The following is a 21877-nucleotide window of genomic DNA, read 5'->3' as shown; positions in this document are numbered from 1 at the left end:
GTCGGCAGTAACCAATATAATTATTTTTTTCCCTGATAATGGCGGGGAATTTTGATTACTATGGCAATAGTGAATAATGATAAAAGAAATATACTGTCATGGTCAGGACATGGTTATGTCCTGTCAGGGTTAATTTTGCTAGCCTCTTTTCCATAATGGGAGGGGTATTTATACTCGCTCCTAACCTGGTTTCTCTGTCAGCTATAGATTCTGTTTCTGTCTGTATGCGTGACTCCTGGAGTGTGTGCCCGGCTTGCATAGCGTTGTCTTGCTTTCCGTGCTTTACCCTGTTTGTGTTCCTGGCTACTGAACTCTGGCTTTGCTTCTGACGATCCCCTGTCTCCGTTTTGGTACCTCGTAATCTCCTGGCTACGACTTCTGCTTGTTTGATTATTCTTTAGTGCTTGTCCCTTCTCTGTTTCCTAGGCATCTGGCTCCGCCCCCTTTCCTCCTCCCACTCTGCCACATGGTCTAAGGTCCTGTTCATTACCTGTACACTCTGTTTCATGTCAAATGTCCTGTGGGTTCAGGTTAGTAACTTGGCGTCTTTCTCAGCTGCTGTGTGCAGCTTCCCCTGCAGCATAGATACCCGGGCACCGTGACATTTACAATAACAGATATACAATGAATTCTCCAGCTCACTCTCACTGTAATAGCAGCCTCTAACCATGTTACTTTAGCTACTGACAACAGTGATTTTACTGACACATATAGTGGACAACACTCTCTTCTACGAACACAGGCTATAGCGGGGTCTCCGTCTTTACCCTTTAGGCCATAAGTCCTCTTTACAAAGTCTACCAAGGCTCGCTGGGCCACCTTTACTTCAACCGGCTTTCGCCTTGTCTGTGTACTACCCTGGACCAACACCTGTACTGGCGTCAGTGCTGGAAGCAATGGCCTGGCTCACTCGCGCCTCCTGCTCTTCACTGCAGGCGTATACTACTGAGTGGAATCTCCTTAGATCTTCGGTGCTTGACCAAAGGCGGATGTTTCTGGGTGGATCCCAGAAGTAATAACAGCTGGGACTCTGCTCTTGCCTGGCGTAGTCTGGACTATGAGTCTTGACCGGCACAGGTCAGGTTCTCGGGCCTTGACAGGCATAGTCTAGACTCCGGGTATTGACCAGCGCAAGTCTGGTTCTCGGGCCTTGGCTGTTGTAATCTGGACTCTGGGACTTGTCTGGTACCGCCAGGGTTCGATGCCACAACCAGCTGACTCGGGCACTTAACTATGGCCTGGTACCTCAGCTTCTTCCTTGGCACTCCGTTCCTTTGCTTGGCATCAAATCTGTTCTTTCTTTATAGCTATGGCTTTTATAATAACAGGAAACTGTGTCATCAAGGTCACCTGCCCTGGTGTACCATCTAGACTCTTCCTGAAACTCTCCCTCTTCCCATTAATTCTGCAGGGTCCCATCTGGATGGCAGATGACAAATCTTTTTGTACGAATGCCACACAGCCGTGGGGATTCTTTCTTCTTATGACACACCTTTTTACACACCTTATGCAGTATATATGATGCCCTCACACAGTAAAATGTTTCCACAGTGCTAGCATCTCTCATACAAAAGATAATAACAAATACTAATGAATCCAAGATCTATGAGATATTTGCCGCACAATAGTTAGATAGGCAGGAGTGTATCATCCATAACGGTAGCCCACTCGGTCACTATTGTGGCTTGTAACAAAAGTTATGTACCGCCATATGTAACCGGAAAGTTCCTGACTCTGCATAATGCAGAAGAAGCATTCATAAAGTGTTGTGCCTGCTTTCTGATGTACAGCGCTCTGGCAAAAATTAAGAGACCACCACATCAAAACCCTGTCATGGGCAGCCTAATCTCCAGACCTGATCCCCATTGAAAACCTCTGGAATGTAATCAAGAGGATGATGGATAGTCACAAGCCATCAAAGAACTGCTTAAAGTTTTGCGCCAGAAGCAGTGTGAAAGACTGGTGGAAAGTATGCCAACATGCATGAAAGCTGTGACTAAAAATCATGGTTATTCCAAAAAATATTGATTTCTGAACTCTTCCTTAGTTAAAACATTAGCATTGTTGTTTCTAAATGTTTATGAACTTGTTTTGTTTGCATTATTTGAGGTCTGAAAGTACTGTTGGTTTGTTTTAATTTTACAAAAATTATTGCTTGGAAATTCGGAGACATGTTGTCAAAAGTTTATAGAATAAAAGAACAATTTACATTTCACTCAAAAATATACCTATAAAGAGAAAAATCAGACAAACTGAACATTTTGCAGTGGTCTCTTATTTTTTGCAAGAGCTGTATATACTTCTCATCAAGTTTTGTTAAGTAAAGGAAAGTTTATTTTTGAACATTGATCTCCTTCATTCATTTCCATACCATCTGGTCCGAGCCTGCCAAGTACAACAGCAGCATGCGGTCTGCAGAGTCTGGAAATATGATTCCGCCAAATATGTACACCGTGCTACAAATTATTATGCAAATGATATTTTTCTTGGATTTTCCAAAATGGTCAGTGCAATGACAGTCAGTCTAATAAAAGTCATCACCCATTAGAGTATATGTTGAATATTATTGAAAAAACTCCAATAACAGTATAATCTCCAAAATAAATGAAAACTCAAAATCTACTGTTCCAAATTATTAGGCACAGTAGAATTTCTAAACATTTGATATGTTTTAAAGAACTGAAAATGCTCATTTGTGGAATTTGCAGCATTAGATGGTCACATTCACTGAACAAAAAAGCTATTTAACTCAAAAACATCCTAACAGGCCAAGTTACATGTTAACATAGGAACCCTTCTTTGATATCACCTTCACAATTCTTGCATCCATTTAACTTGTGAGTTTTTGGAGAGTTTCTGCTTGTATTTCATGAAGTCAGGATAGCCTCCCAGAGCTGCTGTTTTGATGCAAACTGCCTCCCACCCTCATAGATCTTTTGCTTAATGATACTCCAAAGGTACTCTATAGGGTTGAGGACAGGGGAAGATGGTGGCCACACCATGAGTTTATCTCCTTTTATGCCCATAGCAGCCAATGACTCAGAGGTATTATTTGTAGCATGAGATGGTGTATTGTCATGCATGAAGATGATTTTGCTCCTGAAGGCACGTTTCTGCTTTTTATACCATGGAAAAAAGTTGTCAGTCAGAAACTCTATGTACTTTGCAGAGGTCATTTTCACACCTTCAGGAACCTTAAAGGGCCCTACCAACTGTTTTCCCATGATTCCGGCCCAAAACATGATTCCTCCAGCTCCTTGCTGACATCGCAGCCTTATTGGGACATAGTGGCCATCCACCAACCATCCACTTGGTGCAATCCCCATTAGGAAATGTGCTCCACTATTGTTAATGCCATCCAGTGCACATCTTGCCACATGTATGCAATCCTTGATCAGCCGGTCGAGGGTGCATACTGCTGTGCGAGATGTGAGCACGTTGTGCATTTGGAAACCCAGATTCTGAATCTAAATGTGCAGCTGGCAACACTGAGATCCATCGACAATATGGAGAGGAGTATTCTGCTCACTGAGCAGACGCTCAATGGGATAGATGAGTGGTAGGATGGAGCTGCAGGACAGTGAGGCAGTTAGCTGGGTGACAGTTAGGAAGCAGGGTAGAGGGAAGAGTGCCAGGGAGGCTAGTCCTGATCTGGCACACCCCAATAAGTTTGCTAAGTTGGCAGATGAGGGGGGTGCCAGTACAGGGGTAGCACTGCTGCAGCCAGGCATGTCCTCTGAAAGCCGGAGGAGTGACTGCTACAGTAAGGATGGAAATAGAAGAGCAGGGCAGGCCAGACAGGTGCTGGTAGTGGGGGACTCAATTATTAGGGGAACAGATAGGGCAATCTGTCACAAAGACAGGGATCGTCGGACGGTGTGCTGCCTACCTGGCGCTCGAGTCCGACACATCGCTGATCGGGTGGACAGATTACTGGGAGGGGCTGGTGAGGACCCAGCGGTCATGGTGCACATTGGCACAAATGACAAAGTTAGAGGTAGGTGGAAGGTCATTAAAGATGATTTCAGGGAATTAGGCTGCAAGCTGAAAGCAAGGACCTCCAACGTTGTATTTTCCGAAATACTGCCTGTACACGTGCCATGCCAGAGAGGCAACGGGAGATTAGGGAGGTTAGTAAGTGGCTCAAGAATTGGTGTAGGAAGGAGGGGTTTGGGTTCCTGCAGAACTGGGCCGACTTCTCAGTGGGCTACAGGCTCTACGCTAGGGACGGGCTGCACCTCAACGGGGAAGGTGCAGCTGTGCTGGGGGAGAAAATGGCTAGAAGGTTGGAGGAGTGTTTAAACTAGGGATTGGGGGGAAGGGTATTCAATTTATAGGAGGGGTAGATAGTGCAGATAGAGACCTGGGCACAAATAAGGAAGTTGGGGGTGGCGGTGGCATGAGGGGTGGGGTTAGAAAAGTTAATAATTTAAGAAAGAATAGAGGTACAGAGAGGAACATCAAGTGCATGTATACTAATGCCAGAAGCCTCGCCAACAAAATGGACGAATTAGAACTAATGTTGTTGGAGCATAATTATGACATGGTGGGAATATCTGAAACATGGCTGGATGAGAGCCATGACTGGGCTGTTAACTTGCAGGGTTATAGCCTGTTCAGAAATGACCGTACAGATAAGCGAGGGGGTGGGGTGTGTTTATATGTAAAATCGTCCTTAAAACCCATCCTGCGTGATAATATAGGTGAATTTAATGAGAATGTAGAGTCCCTGTGGGTGGAGATAAGGGGAGGGGGAAAAAATAATAAATTACTGATTAGGGGTTTGTTATACATCTCCAAAAATAATGGAATCAATGGAGAATATCCTCGTAAAGCAAATAGATGAAGCTGCGACTCAAGGAGAAGTCATTATTATGGGGGGACTTCAACTACCCTGAAATAGATTGGGGAACAGAAACCTGCAGTTCCAGCAAAGGTAATTGGTTTTTGACAACTATGAGAGACAATTACCTTTCACAACTGGTTCAGGACCCAACAAGAAGGGGGGCACTGCTAGACCTAATATTAACCAACAGGCCAGACCGTATAGCAAATATAAGGGTTGGGGGTCACTTGGGGAATAGTGATCACAAAATAATAAGTTTTCATGTATCCTTTAATAAGATGTGTAATAGAGGGGCTACAAGGACACTAAACTTCAGGAGGGCAAATTTCCAACGGATGAGAGAGGATCTTGGTGCAATTAACTGGGACGATATCCTGAGACATAAAAATACACAAAGAAAATGGGAGACGTTTATTAGCATCCTGGATAGGACCTGTGCACAGTATATACTGTATGGGAATAAACATACAATAATAGGAGGAAACCAATATGGCTAAATAGAGCTGTAAGGGGCGCAATAAGGGACAAAAAGAAAGCATTTAGAGAATTAAAGGAAGTAGGTAGTGATGAGGCATTAAATAAATACAGAACATTAAATAAATTCTGTAAAAAGCAAAACAAGGCAGCAAAGATTAAGACAGAGAGACTCATTGCCAGAGAGAGTAAAAATAATCCCAAAATATTCTTTAACTACATAAATAGTAAGAAACTAAAAAATGATAGTGTTGGCCCCCTTAAAAATAGTCTGGGGGAAATGGTGGATGAGGATGAGGAAAAAGCCAATATGCTAAATGACTTTTTTTCATCAGTATTTACAAAAGAAATTCCCATGGCAGCCAATATGACTAGTGATAAAAATTCCCAATTAAATGTCACCTGCTTAACCCAGGAAGTACGGCGGCGTCTAAAAATCACTAAAATTGACAAATCTCCGGGCCCGGATGGGATACACCCTCGAGTACTACAGGAATTAAGTACAGTCATTGATAGACCATTATTTTTAATCTTTAAAGACTCCATAATAACAGGGTCTGTACCACAGGACTGGCGTATAGCAAATGTGGTGCGAATATTCAAAAAGGGGACAAAAACTGAACTCGGTAATTATAGGCCAGTAATCTTAACCTCTACTGTGGGTAAAATCCTGGAGGGCATTCTAAGGGATGCTATGCTGGAGTATCTGAAGAGGAATAACCTCATGACCCAGTATCAGCACGGGTTTACTAGGGACCGTTCATGTCAGACTAATTTGATCAGCTTCTATGAAGAGGTAAGTTCCGGACTGGACCAAGGGAACCCAGTGGATGTAGTGTATATGGACTTTTCAAAAGCTTTTGATACAGTGCCACACAAAAGGTTGTTACATAAATTGAGAATAATGGGGATAGGGGAAAATATGTGTAAGTGGATTGAGAGCTGGCTCAGGGATAGGAAACAAAGGGTGGTTATTAATGGAGCACTCTCGGACTGGGTCACGGTTAGCAGTGGGGTACCACAGGAGTCAGTATTGGGCCCTCTTCTTTTTAACATATTTATTAATGACCTTGTAAGGGGCATTCAGAGTAGAATTTCAATATTTGCAGATGACACTAAACTCTGCAGGGTAATCAATACAGGGGAGGACAATTTTATATTACAGGATGATTTATGTAAACTTGAAGCTTGGGCTGATAAATGGCAAATGAGCTTTAATGGGGATAAATGTAAGGTCATGCACTTGGGTAGAAGTAATAAGATGTATAACTATGTGCTTAATTCTAAAACTTTGGATAAAACCGTAAATGAAAAGGACCTGGGTGTATGGGTGGATGACAAACTCATATTCAGTGGCCAGTGTCAGGCAGCTGCTACAAAGGCAAATAAAATAATGGGATGCATTAAAAGAGGCATAGATGCTCATGAGCAGAACATAATTTTACCTCTATACAAGTCACTAGTTCGACAACACTTAGAATACTGTGCACAGTTCTGGTCTCCGATGTATTAGAAAGACATAGCTGAACTGGAGCGGGTGCAGAGAAGAGCGACCAAGGTTATTAGAGGACTGGGGGGTCTGCAATACCAAGATGGGTTATTACACTTGGGGCTATTTAGTTTGGAAAAACAAAGACTAAGGAGTGATCTTATTTTAATGTATAAATATATGAGGGGACAGTACAAGGACCTTTCTGATGATCTTTTTAATCGTAGACCTGAGACAGGGACAAGGGGGCATCCTCTACGTCTGGCGGAAAAAAGGTTTAAGCATAATAACAGACGCGGATTCTTTACTGTAAGAGCAGTGAGACTATGGAACTCTCTGCCGTATGATGTTGTAAGTGATTAATTACTTAAATTTAAGAAGGGACTGGATACCTTTCTGGAAAAGTATAATGTTACAGGGTATATACACTAGATTCCTTGATAGGGCGTTGATCCAGGGAACTAGTCTGATTGCCGTATGTGGAGTCGGGAAGGAATTTTTTTCCCCAAGGTGGAGCTTACTCTTTGCCACATGGGTTTTTTTTGCCTTCCACTGGATCAACATGTTAGGTTAGGCTATGGGTTGAACTAGATGGACTTAAAGTCTTCCTTCAACCTTAATAACTATGTAACTATGTAACTATGTAACTTCTCCATCCATCTGGACCATCCTGGGTTGCTCGACACTCATCAGTAAACAAGACTGTTTGAAAATTAGTCTTCATGTATGTCTGGGCCCACTGCAACCGTTTCTGCCTGTGAACACTTTAGGGGTGGCCGAATAGTAGGTTTATGCACCACAGCAAGCCTTTGAAGGATCCAACACCTTGAGGTTCGAGGGACTCCAGAGGCATCAGTAGCGTCAAATAACTGTTTGCTGCTTTGTAATGGTATTTTGGCAGCTGCTCTCTTAATCCAATGAATTTGTCTGGCAGAAACCTTCCTCATTATGCCTTTATCTACATGAACTTTGTCTGTGCTCTGTTTCAGTCACAAATCTCTTCACAGTATGATGATCACTCTTAAGTGTTCATGAAATATCTAATGTTTTCATACCTTGTCCAAGGCATTGCACTATTTAACGCTTTTCAGCAGCAGAGAGATCCTTTTTATTGCCCATATTGCTTGAAACCTGTGACCTGTTTTCTTGTAATATAGGAAAGCCTAAGGTCAGAAATAAACCCCATAAATCACTGTACATGGAGACTTTGGGATCAGATAATTTCTGTCCTCTGTGTTTGCGGAAACAAAAAAGCTTTTATAAAAGCCTCAAACTTCTGTGTGTGAATCAGACATGAGATGTAACGTGATAGAAGATTACAGTGCGGGGAAGACAGGAAACATTCATATAGACCGCCGATGGTGATGGAGTCAGTGACGGACTCTGGACAAATATGTTTCTAGAGCCGTAGTAGAAGATGAAGATGTCATCATCACCATGAAGTAGTTATTTCTCCTGTCACGTGTAATTAATATCTCCTGCAGTATTGCTCATGCTGATTCCAGTGTCGGTAAATGAGACGAGAATTAGCGTTATGGAAGATGAGTCTATGAGAAACGTATTCAGCTGCCGACTCCGAGGAGGAAATTGCTTGTTGTCTGTGGCCTAAAATATATAGGATTTATATTTGTATTTATATTTATATTTGTAGATGTAGAGAAGAAAACAAAATATTTTGTAAAATAATAAATCTCCTCATATGTTTCCCTTATTATCTTCAGTTACTGTATTATTACACAGGATTTTTCTGATGTTACATCGGCTCATCTTCTCATTTAGGTCTCTACAATATCAGATCCTCTCAGTGAAGATCTTCTATGTTAGAAAATTTTTCTGATTTACCCATCAAGGATTGATATGGACAGAGACAAGATGGCGGAGAGGATATTACACCTCACCCTAGAGATCCTATTCTGGCTTACTGGAGAGGTGAGAGATTCTGATGAGAGGTAGGGACTCTGTAGTGAGATTTATTAATGTGTCTCTCCATAACCAGGATTACACAGTGGTGAAGAAGACCTCTAGTGAACGCTGTCAGGACCCTGTGTCTGAAGGATGTGGAAGACCCCTGAGCCCAATCACGGGGCCTCCACCTCACCCCCCGGTACATGAGGACATCAATGACCAGAAGATTCTAGAACTCACCTACAAGATGATTGAGCTGCTGACTGGAGAGGTGACACTGCTGGGAATGCTGGGACATTATACAGTAATGCTGTGAAGGGATCGGAGGGATGACAGTATCATTGTGTGTGTCAGGTTCCTATAAGGTGTCAGGATGTCACTGTCTATTTCTCCATGGAGGAGTGGGAGTACTTAGAAGCTCACAAATATGTGTACAAGGATGTTGTGATGGATGTTCCCCAGCCCCTCACATCATCAGGTAATACACAGGACTAAATGCACATGGACTATAGTTATCTGTATGTAAGGAATTAATTCAATCCCTCTATGTGTGACCTCCAGATCTATCCAGTAAGAGGACAACACCAGAGAGATGTCCCCATCCTCTTCTTCCACTGGATTGTAAACAAGATGATCCCAATGTTCCTCAGGATCATCAGGTAGATGGAGAGAAGGTGTCATGAGATCTCCCCTATGATGTGTAGACGGCTGTGAAGGTCTTGTTCTCAGTCTTGTTTTATCCACCAGTATTATATGTTTTATACTTAGAATCATAGTTTCAGTTATATTCCATTGCTCCTCAGGTTTCCATGTGTAAATTAGAAAAAGGATAATCCCTCTTCACTGTGACATCCCTTCAGATATTTGTAGACCGTTATTAAGTTTTCTCTTAGCCTTCTTTTTTGCAAGTTAATCATTCTCACATCCTTTAACCATTCCACATAGGACATACTTTGCAGTCTGCTGACCATCCTAGCAGCTCTTCTCTGAACTTGCTCCCACTTTTCAATGTTTTTTTTTTTAATTGTGGTGCCCAGAACTGGACACATTATTCCCAAAGAGATCTGACCAAGGAGTATACGAGAATAGTTACGTGACGTGATGTAGACTCTATGCTTCTCTTAATACATCCCAAAAATTGTGGAATGAGAACAGTGGAGATGGCAGGATTAGAGCTGACTATAGATGTGACTTCTCCGTCTTCCTTTCACTTTTACAGTATTTGTTCCAGGGTGAAGATCTGACCCATATTGATACTACAGAGACATATGTGAGGAGTGATGAGTGGTGTAAAGAGGAGATTTGTACATATCACTATCCAGGTGAGTAGTGACCACTAAATGCAGAGAAGTAACAGATTCTTCTCAGTCACCGGCTGGGACTACTTTATCGGTGGAGTAGTCCGGCCTTGTCACAATTGTGCAATCACCAGTTTTCCTCTAGACCACAACTGTCATGGTGTGATCCAACCCAATGGGTGGTCAATGGACGGCACATCTCACAAACAACGGAATGGAAAAGGTGAGTGGAAGGCCCTACCGTAGAGAATGGGGGATGGTCACCACCTGAGCTCAAACCTGAGTCTGTCCTTGCACTACCCTAACACCCTATGCGGGTCCTTGTCAGGACTCTGAACATTTTTTATTACCTGTTTGTGCATTACTGCCCTTTTCCAAGATGGCGTCTTTGGTCTCATGTGCACTGTGTCTTCCTGCTATAAAACTCCACCCCAGCCTTCAGTCTGTGCTAGAGTATTCTGCCTTGCATCCAGCTCCTGACCTCTGGTTACTCCCTGGCTATTTACCTGCTCCTGTGAACCGGTGGGGTTATCCTGCTACTCTGCTCTGAGTTCCTGCTGCATACACCAGTTCCAGTAATCCTCCTTCATCTGCTGCTTGTGTTTGCTTCCATCTGCATTTGCTGGACATGTAAGCTGTTTCCTGAGACTTGTACCCAGACCTCCCTGGTTGAGCTAAGATATTATTTGAACTGCCTTATAAGCATATCTATTTGTGTTTTGGACTAAGCAAGGACTTATTCGTGTCAAGTATCCTCAAGAATAATTGTGCTTCATAGACTTTCTGCGTGATTGCATTTTCCTCTGAAGTTTACTATAGACTGCTGAGCTGCATTTGATATTTGCACCAAGTGTTGTGGACTTGAGTTTTTCTCTGCACCTGTTTGAATTACTGTGTGTTAATATAGACTTTACCACTTATAAAACTGTGTCCGTAGTTGTCTTGTTCCACGCAAAGAGTCTCCTGAGTTATCCCCTATAATTATTACAGGATACTCTAGCCCAAAAAAAAAGGAGACTGCTGGAACAATGACTGCAGAAAGCAGACTAGAGCAGGTGTTTTCCATAATTAGATCACAGCAGAAAGATGTGGAAGGTCTGCAAAAGAAGTTTGGAAGCTTTGAACTCAATCAACAAGTGTTTGGACAGACTTTGCAGGACTTAAGCACCCACATGGCAGCCCAGGAAAACAAACTTGCTGGCATAGAGTCCCAGTATGGATGGGCTTTTCAAGATATAAGCACTCAAATAGCTGCACAAGCGACTTTTCCCTCTGGGCAACCACCACCAGCTAGCCCACCTAAGTTGCCCCCATTCCGATTTAATGGTGATCGCGACAAATTTCGTGGCTTTGTGAATCAATGTATGCTATATTTTGATGTGCATGCTGACCGTTTTCCTAATGATAGATCCAAAGTATTGCTTGTAATAATGCTGCTGACCACACGAGCGCTCGCCTGGGCGAATCCAATGATTGAGTCTCGTGACCCACGGTTAAATAACTTGGATGATTTCTTGGCCGCGATGGCATTAATGTTTGATGATCCTAATCGCCGTGCAACCACTGAATTTGTTTTATTGTCTTTACGCCAGGCAAAACGTTCTGTTATTGAGTATGCGACTGAATTCAGGAGATTAGCGGTAGATACCAATTGGGACAGTTATGCACAATTGCCTATTTTTAAAAGGGGTCTGTCTAGTATTGTAAAAGATAAAGTAGCTCGCTCTGAGTCGCCACAAGAGCTAGAGACATTTATACAGCATTGTGTGCGCATTGACATTCGCCTTACTGAGCGTAGGCAGGAGAAGTTTGCTGCATATAACCGTATTTCTAACTTTTCCCTTCCTTCCAAATAGCCAGCAGGTAAAACATCTCGGGAGGTGGAGGAGGTGCCCATGCAAATTGATTCCGTTCAGAGGCGCGAGATCAATGAGCGATGGGAGCATCGCCTTCGTGAAAGTCTGTTTCTACTGCGGCCAGTCTGACCACTTCTTGATCAATTGTCCTAAGTGTCCTAGACGGCCTAACAAGGTGCTAGCAGCAGTAGGGGAGTATGACAACTGTGATGATGAATCTGACATCACTGAATGTAGCCTGCCTTTAAACGCTGTATTCCATTCACTTTCTATGACTTCACCCCCCAAGGAGCTTAAGGAAAAGAACTCTCACTGTTCTCTCCCTATTAAGATCCTTTGTTCAGGACAGTGGATTTCCAGTGCAGCTATGATTGACTCTGGTGCAGGTGGCAATTTCATGGATATCGCATTTGCCAAGGAACATGGTATTGAAATTCAGCAAAGAGCCTCTCCAATTACCATGGAAACAGTGGATGGGTCACCTTTAATCTCTGGGCCTGTGGATCAGGAGACCGTACGTCCTTCTTCCTCACCAGCAGGGGCACCTATATTTTTTGTAAAGAAGAAGGATGGGACCCTGAGGCCCTGTGTTGACTATCGGGAACTCAATAAGGTAACCGTATGAAACCGTTACCCTTTGCCTCTGATTCCCGAATTACTGGAAAGAGTCTGCTATGCTAAGGTGTTCTCTAAACTGGATCTTCGTGGGGCTTATAATTTGTTGCGCATTCGTCCAGGGGATGAGTGGAAGACAGCATTCAGATGCTGGTATGGACACATTGAATATCTTGTGATGCCCTTCAGGCTTTGTAACGCCCCTACAACGTTTCAACACCTTGCTAATGACATTTTCAGACATTTGTTGGACCAGTTTGTGGTGATCTATTTGGACGATATACTAATCTTTTCTGACTCGCTACAGGAACATGAAGAACATGTCAAAACTGTTTTAAGACGTCTGAAAGAGAACCATCTGTATATTAAGCCGGAGAAATGCGAGTTCCATCGTTCTGAGATACAGTTCTTAGGTTATATCATCTCTCCCCAGGGGCTGAACATGGAATCTGGTAAGATTCAGGCTATCCTTGACTGGCCGGTACCCAAGAACGTTAAGGAGGTCCAACGTTTTATTGGTTTTGCAAATTTCTACAGACGCTTTATTCGAAATTTTTCAGATATTGTCCGTCCCATTATTTCCTTGACAAAGAAGGAAAAGCCCTTTAAGTGGTCATCACAGGCTCAAGAAGCTTTTGATCGGCTTAAGATCTGTTTCACATCAGCACCGCTGTTGATACACCCAGATCCAATACTTTCTTTCATTGTAGAGGTGGACGCTTCTGATAATGCTTTGGGGGCTATTCTCTCCCAAAGAACTGGAGAGAAGGGTCTGCTACATCCTTGTGCTTTCTTTTCCCGTAGACTAACCTCAGCAGAGAAGAATTACGACATGGGAGACAAGGAATTGCTGGCTATTATTGCAGCTTTCAAAGAATGGAGGCATCATCTTACATAGTTATATAGTTATTAAGGTTGAAGGAAGACTTTAAGTCCATCTAGTTCAACCCATAGCCTAACATGCCCTAACATGTTGATCCAGGGGAAGGCAAAAAAAACCCATGTGGTAAGAGTAAGCTCCACCATGGGGAAAAAAATTCCTTCCCGACCCCACATACGGCAATCAGACTAGTTCCCTGGATCAACGCCTTATCAAGGAATCTAATATATATACCCTGTAACATTATACTTTTTCAGAAAGGTATCCAGTCCCCTCTTAAATTTAAGTAATGAATCACTCATTACAACATCATACGGCAGAGAGTTCCATAGTCTCACTGCTCTTACAGTAAAGAATCCGCGTCTGTTATTATGCTTAAACCATTTTTCCTCCAGACGTAGAGGATGCCCCCTTGTCCCTGTCACCGGTCTATGATTAAAAAGATCATCAGAAAGGTCTTTGTACTGTCCCCTCATATATTTATACATTAACATAAGATCACCCCTTAGCCTTCGTTTTTCCAAACTAAATAGCCCCAAGTGTAATAACCTATCTTGGTATTGCAGACCCCCCCAGTCCTCTAATAACCTTGGTCGCTCTTCTCTGCACCCGCTCCAGTTCAGCTATGTCTTTCTTATACACCGGAGACCAGAACTGTGCACAGTATTCTAAATGTGGTCGCACTAGTGACTTGTATAGAGGTAAAATTATGTTCTCCTCATGAGCATCTATGCCTCTTTTAATGCATCCCATTATTCTATTTGCCTTTGTAGCAGCTGCCTGACACTGGCCACTGAATATGAGTCTGTCATCCACTCATACACCCAGGTCTTTTTCATTGACGGTTTTGCCCAGAGTTTTAGAATTAAGCACATAGTTATACATCTTATTACTTCTACCCAAGTGCATGACCTTACATTTATCCCCATTAAAGCTCATTTGCCATTGATCATCCCAAGCTTCTAGTTTACATAAATCATCCTGTAATATAAAATTGTCCTCCTCTGTATTGTTCACCCTGCAGAGTTTAGTGTCATCTGCAAATATTGAAATTCTACTCTGAATGCCCCCTACAAGGTCATTAATAAATATGTTAAAAAGAAGAGGGCCCAATACTGACCCCTGTGGTACCCCACTGCTAACCGCGACCCAGTCCGAGTGTGCTCCATTAATATCCACCCTTTGTTTCCTATCCCTGAGCCAGCTCTCAACCCACTTGCACATATTTTCCCCTATCCCCATTATTCTCATTTTATGTATCAACCTTTTGTGTGGCACCGTATCAAAAGCTTTTGAAAAGTCCATATACACTACATCTACTGGGTTCCCTTGGTCCAGTCCGGAACTAACCTCTTCATAGAAGCTGATCAAATTAGTCTGACATGATCGGTCCCTACTAAACCTGTGCTGATACTGGGTCATGAGGTTATTCCTCTTCAGATACTCCAGTATAGCATGCCTTAGAATGCCCTCCAGGATTTCACCCACAGTAGAGGTTAAGCTTACTGGCCTATAATTTCCGAGTTCAGTTTTTGTCCCCTTTTTGAATATTGGCACCACATTTGCTATACGCCAGTCCTGTGGTACAGACCCTGTTATTATGGACTCTGCAAGGAGCTGCACAACAGATCATATTGCTAACTGACCATCGCAATTTAGAGTTCCTTAGATCCGCTAGATGTCTTTCTCCTCATCAGGCTCGTTGGAACTTATTTTTAAATCAATTTAACTTTGTTATCTCGTACCGTCCAGGTTCTCGTAATGGGAAGGCTGATGCTTTATCCCGAATCCATGCTGCGGATTCCGTACCTGGAGCCCCGTCCAAGACCATTCTATCTGATGCCAATTTCATCAGAGTTATCCACGATCAGGACTTGTGGAAGGAGTGCAGGGAGGCCTATGACGGTGATGTATTTCTGGCCAACCCACCTGTGGATATTAATCTTGTCTTTAAGGGTGGCATGTGGTTCAGAGATCGACGTATCTACATCCCTGAGGTCATCCGTCTGCAGATCCTCAAGTTGGTACATGACTCCAAGTTGGCTGGTCACAGGGGGGGTACACATGACTCCAAGTTGGCTGGTCACAGGGGGGTACAGAAGACACAAGAGTTCCTGAGACAATTCTTCTGGTGGCCAACTTGCCTGAAGGACACCAAGGACTATGTTCTCTCTTGCGAGGTATGTGCTTGCTACAAGACTCTTTATGTGGCACCTACGGGTCTTCTACAACCATTACCTGTTCCGTCCCGCACTTGGGGGTCTATATCAATGGACTTTATTGTGGAGCTGCCTACATGAGGGGCATGAGTACAATCATGGTAGTAGTTGATCGCCTGACTAAAGCTGCTCATTTTGTTCCGTGCACCGGCCTCCCCTCAGCTAAAGATACAGTGAACTTGGTTATACAGAATGTCTTTCGGTTGCATGGGGTTGCGGATGAGATCATCTCTGACCGTGGAGTGCAGTTCACTTCAAGATTCTGGAAGGGGTTTTGCTCTGCACTCAATATTAATGTCTGTCTCTTCCGCTTACCATCCCCAGACAAATGGTCAGACTGAGGGTACCAACCAGATGCTGGAACAATATCTAAGATGCTATGTCAACCATCTCCAGGATGATTGGTTGGAGTTGCTGCCGTTAGCCGAATTTTCATATAACAATTCTCAGAGCGCCTCCACTAAATTTACACCTTTCTTTGCCAATCTGGGTTATCATCCGTGTATCTTACCTAGGTCTCCAATTAATTCTCCGGTACTGGCAGTGGAGGAAAGGCTGACTGCAATGAGGCAAAATCTGGAGGTTCTGAAGGAATCTCTGACCACAGCTCAAGAACGTTATAAGAGATCGGCTGATAGATTCCGTAAACCTGCACCCATGTTCAAGGTCAGAGATTCTGTGTGGATAGCAACTAAGAATCTGAAGTTAAACGTTCCTTCACAAAAACTTGGACAGAAATTCATTGGCCCTTTCAAGATCAACGGTATTGTGAGCTCTGTGGCCTGTCGGCTGAAGCTGCCTAGGACTATGAAGGTACACCCAGTTTTTCATGTATCTTTACTAAAGCCTGTATCTCCTAATAACTTCCAGGGACGTGTTGTGCCACCTACGCAGCCTGTGGTGATTGATGGGCAAGAACAATTTGTGGTGGAGGAAATTGTTGATTCCAGGATTCACAGGAATCGGATCTAATATCTGATAAGATGGCAGGGATATCCCCCTGAGGAAGACTCTTGGGAACCTGTGGAAAACATCAATGCCTAACAGAAGATTTCTATTACCCAGACCTCCCTGGTTGAGCTAAGATATTATTTGAACTGCCTTATAAGCATATCTATCTGTGTTTTGGACTAAGCAAGGACTTATTCCTGTCAAGTATCCTCAAGAATAATTGTGCTTCATAGACTTTCTGCTTGATTGCATTTTCCTCTGAAGTTTCTTATAGACTGCTGAGCTGCATTTGATATTTTCACCAAGTGTTGTGGACTTGAGTTTCTCTCTGCACCTGTTTGAATTACTTTGTGTTAATATAGACTTTACCACTTATAAAACTGTGTCCTGTAGTTGTCTTGTTCCACGCAAAGATTCTCCTGAGTTATCCCCTATAATTACAGTCCTTCTCCCCGCTGCTGTCAGGATACCTTGTCACTAGTAGTCACCTAATACTGCCCTGGCTAGTGCACTTGCCGGCAAGGAGCACTAGACTCGCCGCTGCAGATAATACACTCGGGGAAAATGACAACACCAAAATGGACAAGGTAACAAAAACACCACAAACAACACAGCAACTGGACTCCAATCATCTGACATGGCTGACACCAGATAGCTGCTTCTGCTAGTCTGGTCTCCAAAATGAAACTCTATCACCAACAGTCAGCTGATGCATCAGGTGACCTTTTAAAGAATGTTGGGAGTGGTCACCACCTGCATCAGCTGACCCAGCAGCACTGCAGTAACATCAGATAGCCAGCGGGGAAAAACTGACATTAAACCCCGATAGTCCAAATGGAAAAAAGTTTTAAACTGAGTGGAACCAGAGCTGCCACAAATCCAAAAAGGGATTGTGACAACAACATTCTCCTCAGCCCAGCCAAACTCTATTCAAATGTCTTTGAACATTGAAAGTGCTTTTCTATAGAATTTACAACCTGGAAGATCCACCTACTTCAATTAGGAGATGCTGACCATTACCTGCCCAGATCTGTAAACTACAAAGCCATATGACAGCGTACATAGAATGTGCTGATAAGGCTGCCGTCACACCAACAGTATTTGGTCATATTTTACATCAGTATTTGTAAGCCAAAACCAGGAGTGGGTGATACGTGCTGAAGTGGTGACGTGTTTCTATTATACTTTTCCTCTATTTGTTCCACTCCTGGTTTTGGCTTACAAATACTGATGTAAAATATGACCAAATACTGCTAGTGTGACGGCAGCCTAAAACAGAATATTACTTAAAGAAAAATATTATGATGGACATGTAAGAAAAAGAGGTGGGTAATGATGTTGTTCGCTTCCTAGATCCCTGATATCTTATTGGATGAATCTACCTTCTCTCCCTTCTGTGATGCTGAATGTGATCATATGATCCCTACAAGACAAGGTCCAGTCTTTCTGGCCAAACTTCGCTTTTATGATCAACAAACATGAAATGTCCAGTGAGGGTCAAGTGTGAATTTCTGTACAATAACAACAGAGTTTCCCTTTACCCTGACTTTTCAGTTTATTTTAAAACTGACTAACTTCAATCAGGATTGCAATAAACTACTGTAGAGGTTTGTATTCACTCAGCTGCGGTTTGAGGTAGGCACAGGAAACAGTTTCATAAGAAAATGTCCAGTCAGGTTTATTAGCGTCATAAACCTGTTTAAGAACAAGCAAACAAGGATAGCCTTCCCCAGCACAAAGTGAAACAAACTGAAAATAACTAGTCTATATAGTACAGCGGGTCTGCCTTCTTAGGTCAGTGTATTTAGCAACACACGCTGTAGGTCTCTACACCTCCAGCCACAAACACTGAATGAGACACGCGGCCTCCATTTTATCTGCCAAACCATCCCTTATGACTGCTCGTAAAACCTTGGCCTGGAATGGCCTGATAACTCTCTCAGCACTATATGTGTCCTGGAGCAAGCTTCCGAGCTCACATCATCGCAGCTAATAGCCACGATGACACATATCTCCCCTCAAGGACTCGTCTGGCAGCCGTCTTACATACCCGCCCCCTCTGCCTAAAGCTGGGGGGCTTGGCACCTTCTGCCAACAAACAGTGGAACCTGCATTGCCATGCAGTTTAACTGGCCTATGCTCCACATGGAAGGTAAAATCCTGAAGTGCTAGGAACCACCTGGTCACTTGGGCATTGTTCCCTTTCTTCTCCATCATCCACTTCAGTGGGCCATGGTCTGACACTAGTCTGAGCCTCCTGCCCTGCCTAAGAGATAGTGCCTTAGAGAGTCCAATGCCCACTTGATGGCTAAACATTCCTTCTACACTATGGAACATTTTTTCTCGCAGGATGACAACTCCCGGTTAAGATACATTATGGGTTGCTTTTCCCCGTTCACCTCTTGCGATAAGACAGTGCCCAGCCCGTCATCCGACGCATCCATCTGGACCACAAACTCCTTGGAGAAATCGGGTGCTACCAGCACCGGCTGTTTACACAGGGCCAGCTTCAGTTCCCAGAAGGTCATCTCAGCTTCTGGAGACCACTTAGCCATAGCCGACTTGTAACACCCCAGGTAACCGGCTGTTACAGTGATGTTGCCTTTCTTTTGGGGAGGGTGAAGTCATGCCTGGAGGCAAGGAGGATTCCCTTTAACAGATAGCACATCTACATGCAACACATTCTGAATCCAGGCCAGAAGGGGAAGCTCTGAAACTGGATTCAGGGGAGCTTCCCCCAGATATAGATATTCTGGTCTGGAGGAGGAGTTAGAGAGTTGGTCCAGGAAGACAAGAGAAGACAGTGAAGTGGAGAGGAGTGGAGAGCAAAGAGTGGAGCCGTGCAGCCATTTGTGGGGCTGCAGCTCCAGGACAGAAGAGAACCAGATGGGATGCATTGATAGCAAATGTCAGAGGGGAGAAGCAAAGGAGAACAGAGGAGTTCAGACTATGATTGGGCACCCTCTGAGCTGAAGTGCAGGAACCAGGCACTGGGAGCCCTAAGCTGTGTAGTGCTTCACGTCCCACAGCAGAACCGGAGGGCAGAAGAATTTATGTAGTCTGTCCGCACCCACACCCAAAGGTGCAGCAGTACACAGATCCCGGGTCGTTATAGAGACCCTGTAAAAAGGCTCGCATTGTCTACCATGTGGGTACTGTCCCAGGACAGGAGAGAGAGGACTTTGTAAGGGAGCCACAGGCAGCAAGGACCTCGCATAAGAGCACGAGACGGAAGGCTTACAAACCTCACCCGGGAGAGGGATTCATCATTGCCTCCAGGCCGACCGGACCACACCAACGCCAGTTGCCATTACCCTAGACTGAGACTGTCTACCTTCAGTAAACCAGGTAAAGAGACTGCAACTCTGTCCTCCATTTATTCCTGGCACCACACCATTCTTGCCATACACACCGGGAGCCCTGGGGACCCAGCTTCACCTGTGGGAAGTTTTACCATCTTTTCTGCAGTACCATCGCCCCAGAGGACCCCTTTAAACAGCGTCGGTCACTCCTGACCGAGTACCACAGGTGGTGTCATGTCACGAAATGTTATTACTTTACATACCCCTTAAAAGACCGTCCCTTTTACTTGGGCACCCATGAACCGGGTCGCAGCCACCGTGACCACCCCTTTAATAATGACCGGACCTGGTATACCGAGTACCTCATGGCCCTGGCGGGCGTTCCAGACTTTGTGCTTTCAAGAAGGTCTGTCAGAAAGGTGGCTACCATGGCGAAGTTTGGGATAAACTGGTGGTAATAGCCCACAATGCCCAGGAATGCCCTGACCTGCTTTTTTGAGAGGGGTTGTGGCCAGCCCTTGATCGCCTCAACTTGATTTATCTGGGGCTTTATTTCCTTTCTGCCTACAACGTAGCCCTACTATCTTGCTTCCTCTATTCCCAAGATGCATTTCTTTGGGTTTATGAAAAACCCTGCCTTCAATAGAGAATCAAATACCGCCTGGATCTTGGTCAGATGGCTTCCCTAATCCTGGCTGAAAATCACAATATCGTCCAGGTAGGCCACTGCGTACCTCTTGTGGGGATCTAATATCCGGTCCATGGCTCTTTGGAATGTTGCTGTAGTGCCTTGTAACCCAAACAGCATCCTTGTGTATAGGAAGCATCCATCTGGCGTTGAAAAGGCAGTCTTCTCCTTAGCGTCTTATGACATGGGAATTTGACAATACCCTTTTGGGAGGTCAAGGGTAGTAATATACCGAGCCTGCCCTTGCCTCTGAATTATCTCATCAACCTGTGTCATTGGGTATGCATCAGATTTTGAATCTTTGTTCAGCTTCCTATAGTCATTGCAAAATCGCCATTCCCCATCCAGTTTTGGCACTAAGACTATTGGACTGGACCAGTCACTTTTGGATTCCTCGATGACTCCCAGGCTCAGCATTCACGTCACCATCTTTGAGATCTCAGTGGGCTTCAGGAATCCGATAAGGCTTCAAGTTGACCCAAACATGAGGCTCCGTCAAGACTTCATGCTTTATGACCTTCATACAACCTGGAATTTCCAAGAACAGATCTCTGTTAAGCTGTAGCAACTCTTGGCACTGCTGCTTCTGTGAGAGAGACAAGGTGTCTGCCACTTTATCATCCTCTGCACTGACATCAGACTTGGCCAACAGACAAGGAACTTTCACGGGTTCTCTGTGTCCTTCCACAGTTTAATCAGGTTCACGTGGTACAACTGGTAGGGTTTCCCTTGTTGGTGGATTTTATATTTGACATCACCAACTTTCTCCTACCTCATAAGGATCCTGCCACGTGGCCAGGAATTTGGTCTCCACCATGGGTACCAGCACAAGTACTTTATCCCCTGAGTTGAAGTGTCTAACCCGGGCTGACCTACTACACAGTCTGGACTGGGCTTCCTGAGCCTTGAGGAGGTGCTACTTCACAATGAGCATCACTGTGCTTCTATAGGGGTGGTTTCAACTTCCCAGGACTCCTTCGCCACATCCAGGGGTCTTTGAGGGTGTCCTCCATAGAGCAGTTCAAATACGGAGAAGCCGGTGGAAGCTTGGGGAACTTCACTGACGGTGGACAACAGTTAATTAAGCAGACAGTCCCAGTCTCAGCCGTCCTTCACCACTGCTTTTTTAGCATCGCTTTCAAGGTTTTGTTAAACCTCTCCACCAGTCCATCTGTCTGGGGATGTATACTGAGGTTCTGAGATGGGAAATCTGCAGGGTCTTGCACAACTCCCTCATGACCTTCGAAATGAATGGGGTCCCTTGGTCCATTAGTATCTCCTTCAGCAGCCCCGTTCGGGAGAAGATATGGACCAGCTCACTAGAGATACACTTGGCAGAGGCATTTCTTAAGGG

The 21877-nt window shown here is 44.1% G+C and overlaps 1 protein-coding gene across 1 annotated transcript in view; it reads left to right on the top strand.

The window, feature by feature from the left end:
* The first annotated feature begins 464 nt into the window (after positions 1–464).
* Positions 465–21877, top strand: part of LOC143766332 (uncharacterized) — a 28514-nt gene continuing 7101 nt past the window's right edge. Inside the window, exons 1-6 of the mRNA XM_077253924.1 lie at positions 465–530; positions 8589–8738; positions 8806–8985; positions 9069–9192; positions 9276–9373; positions 9934–10036. Of these exons, the coding sequence (XP_077110039.1) occupies positions 8667–8738; positions 8806–8985; positions 9069–9192; positions 9276–9373; positions 9934–10036 (577 nt within the window). The 5' untranslated portion in view covers positions 465–530; positions 8589–8666. The remainder of the gene's footprint in view (positions 531–8588; positions 8739–8805; positions 8986–9068; positions 9193–9275; positions 9374–9933; positions 10037–21877) is intronic.

The sequence above is a fragment of the Ranitomeya variabilis genome, chromosome 4, assembly GCF_051348905.1.
Source record: "Ranitomeya variabilis isolate aRanVar5 chromosome 4, aRanVar5.hap1, whole genome shotgun sequence".
NCBI classification, from domain to species: domain Eukaryota; kingdom Metazoa; phylum Chordata; class Amphibia; order Anura; family Dendrobatidae; genus Ranitomeya; species Ranitomeya variabilis.
This window is presented reverse-complemented; position numbering and strand designations above follow the sequence as displayed.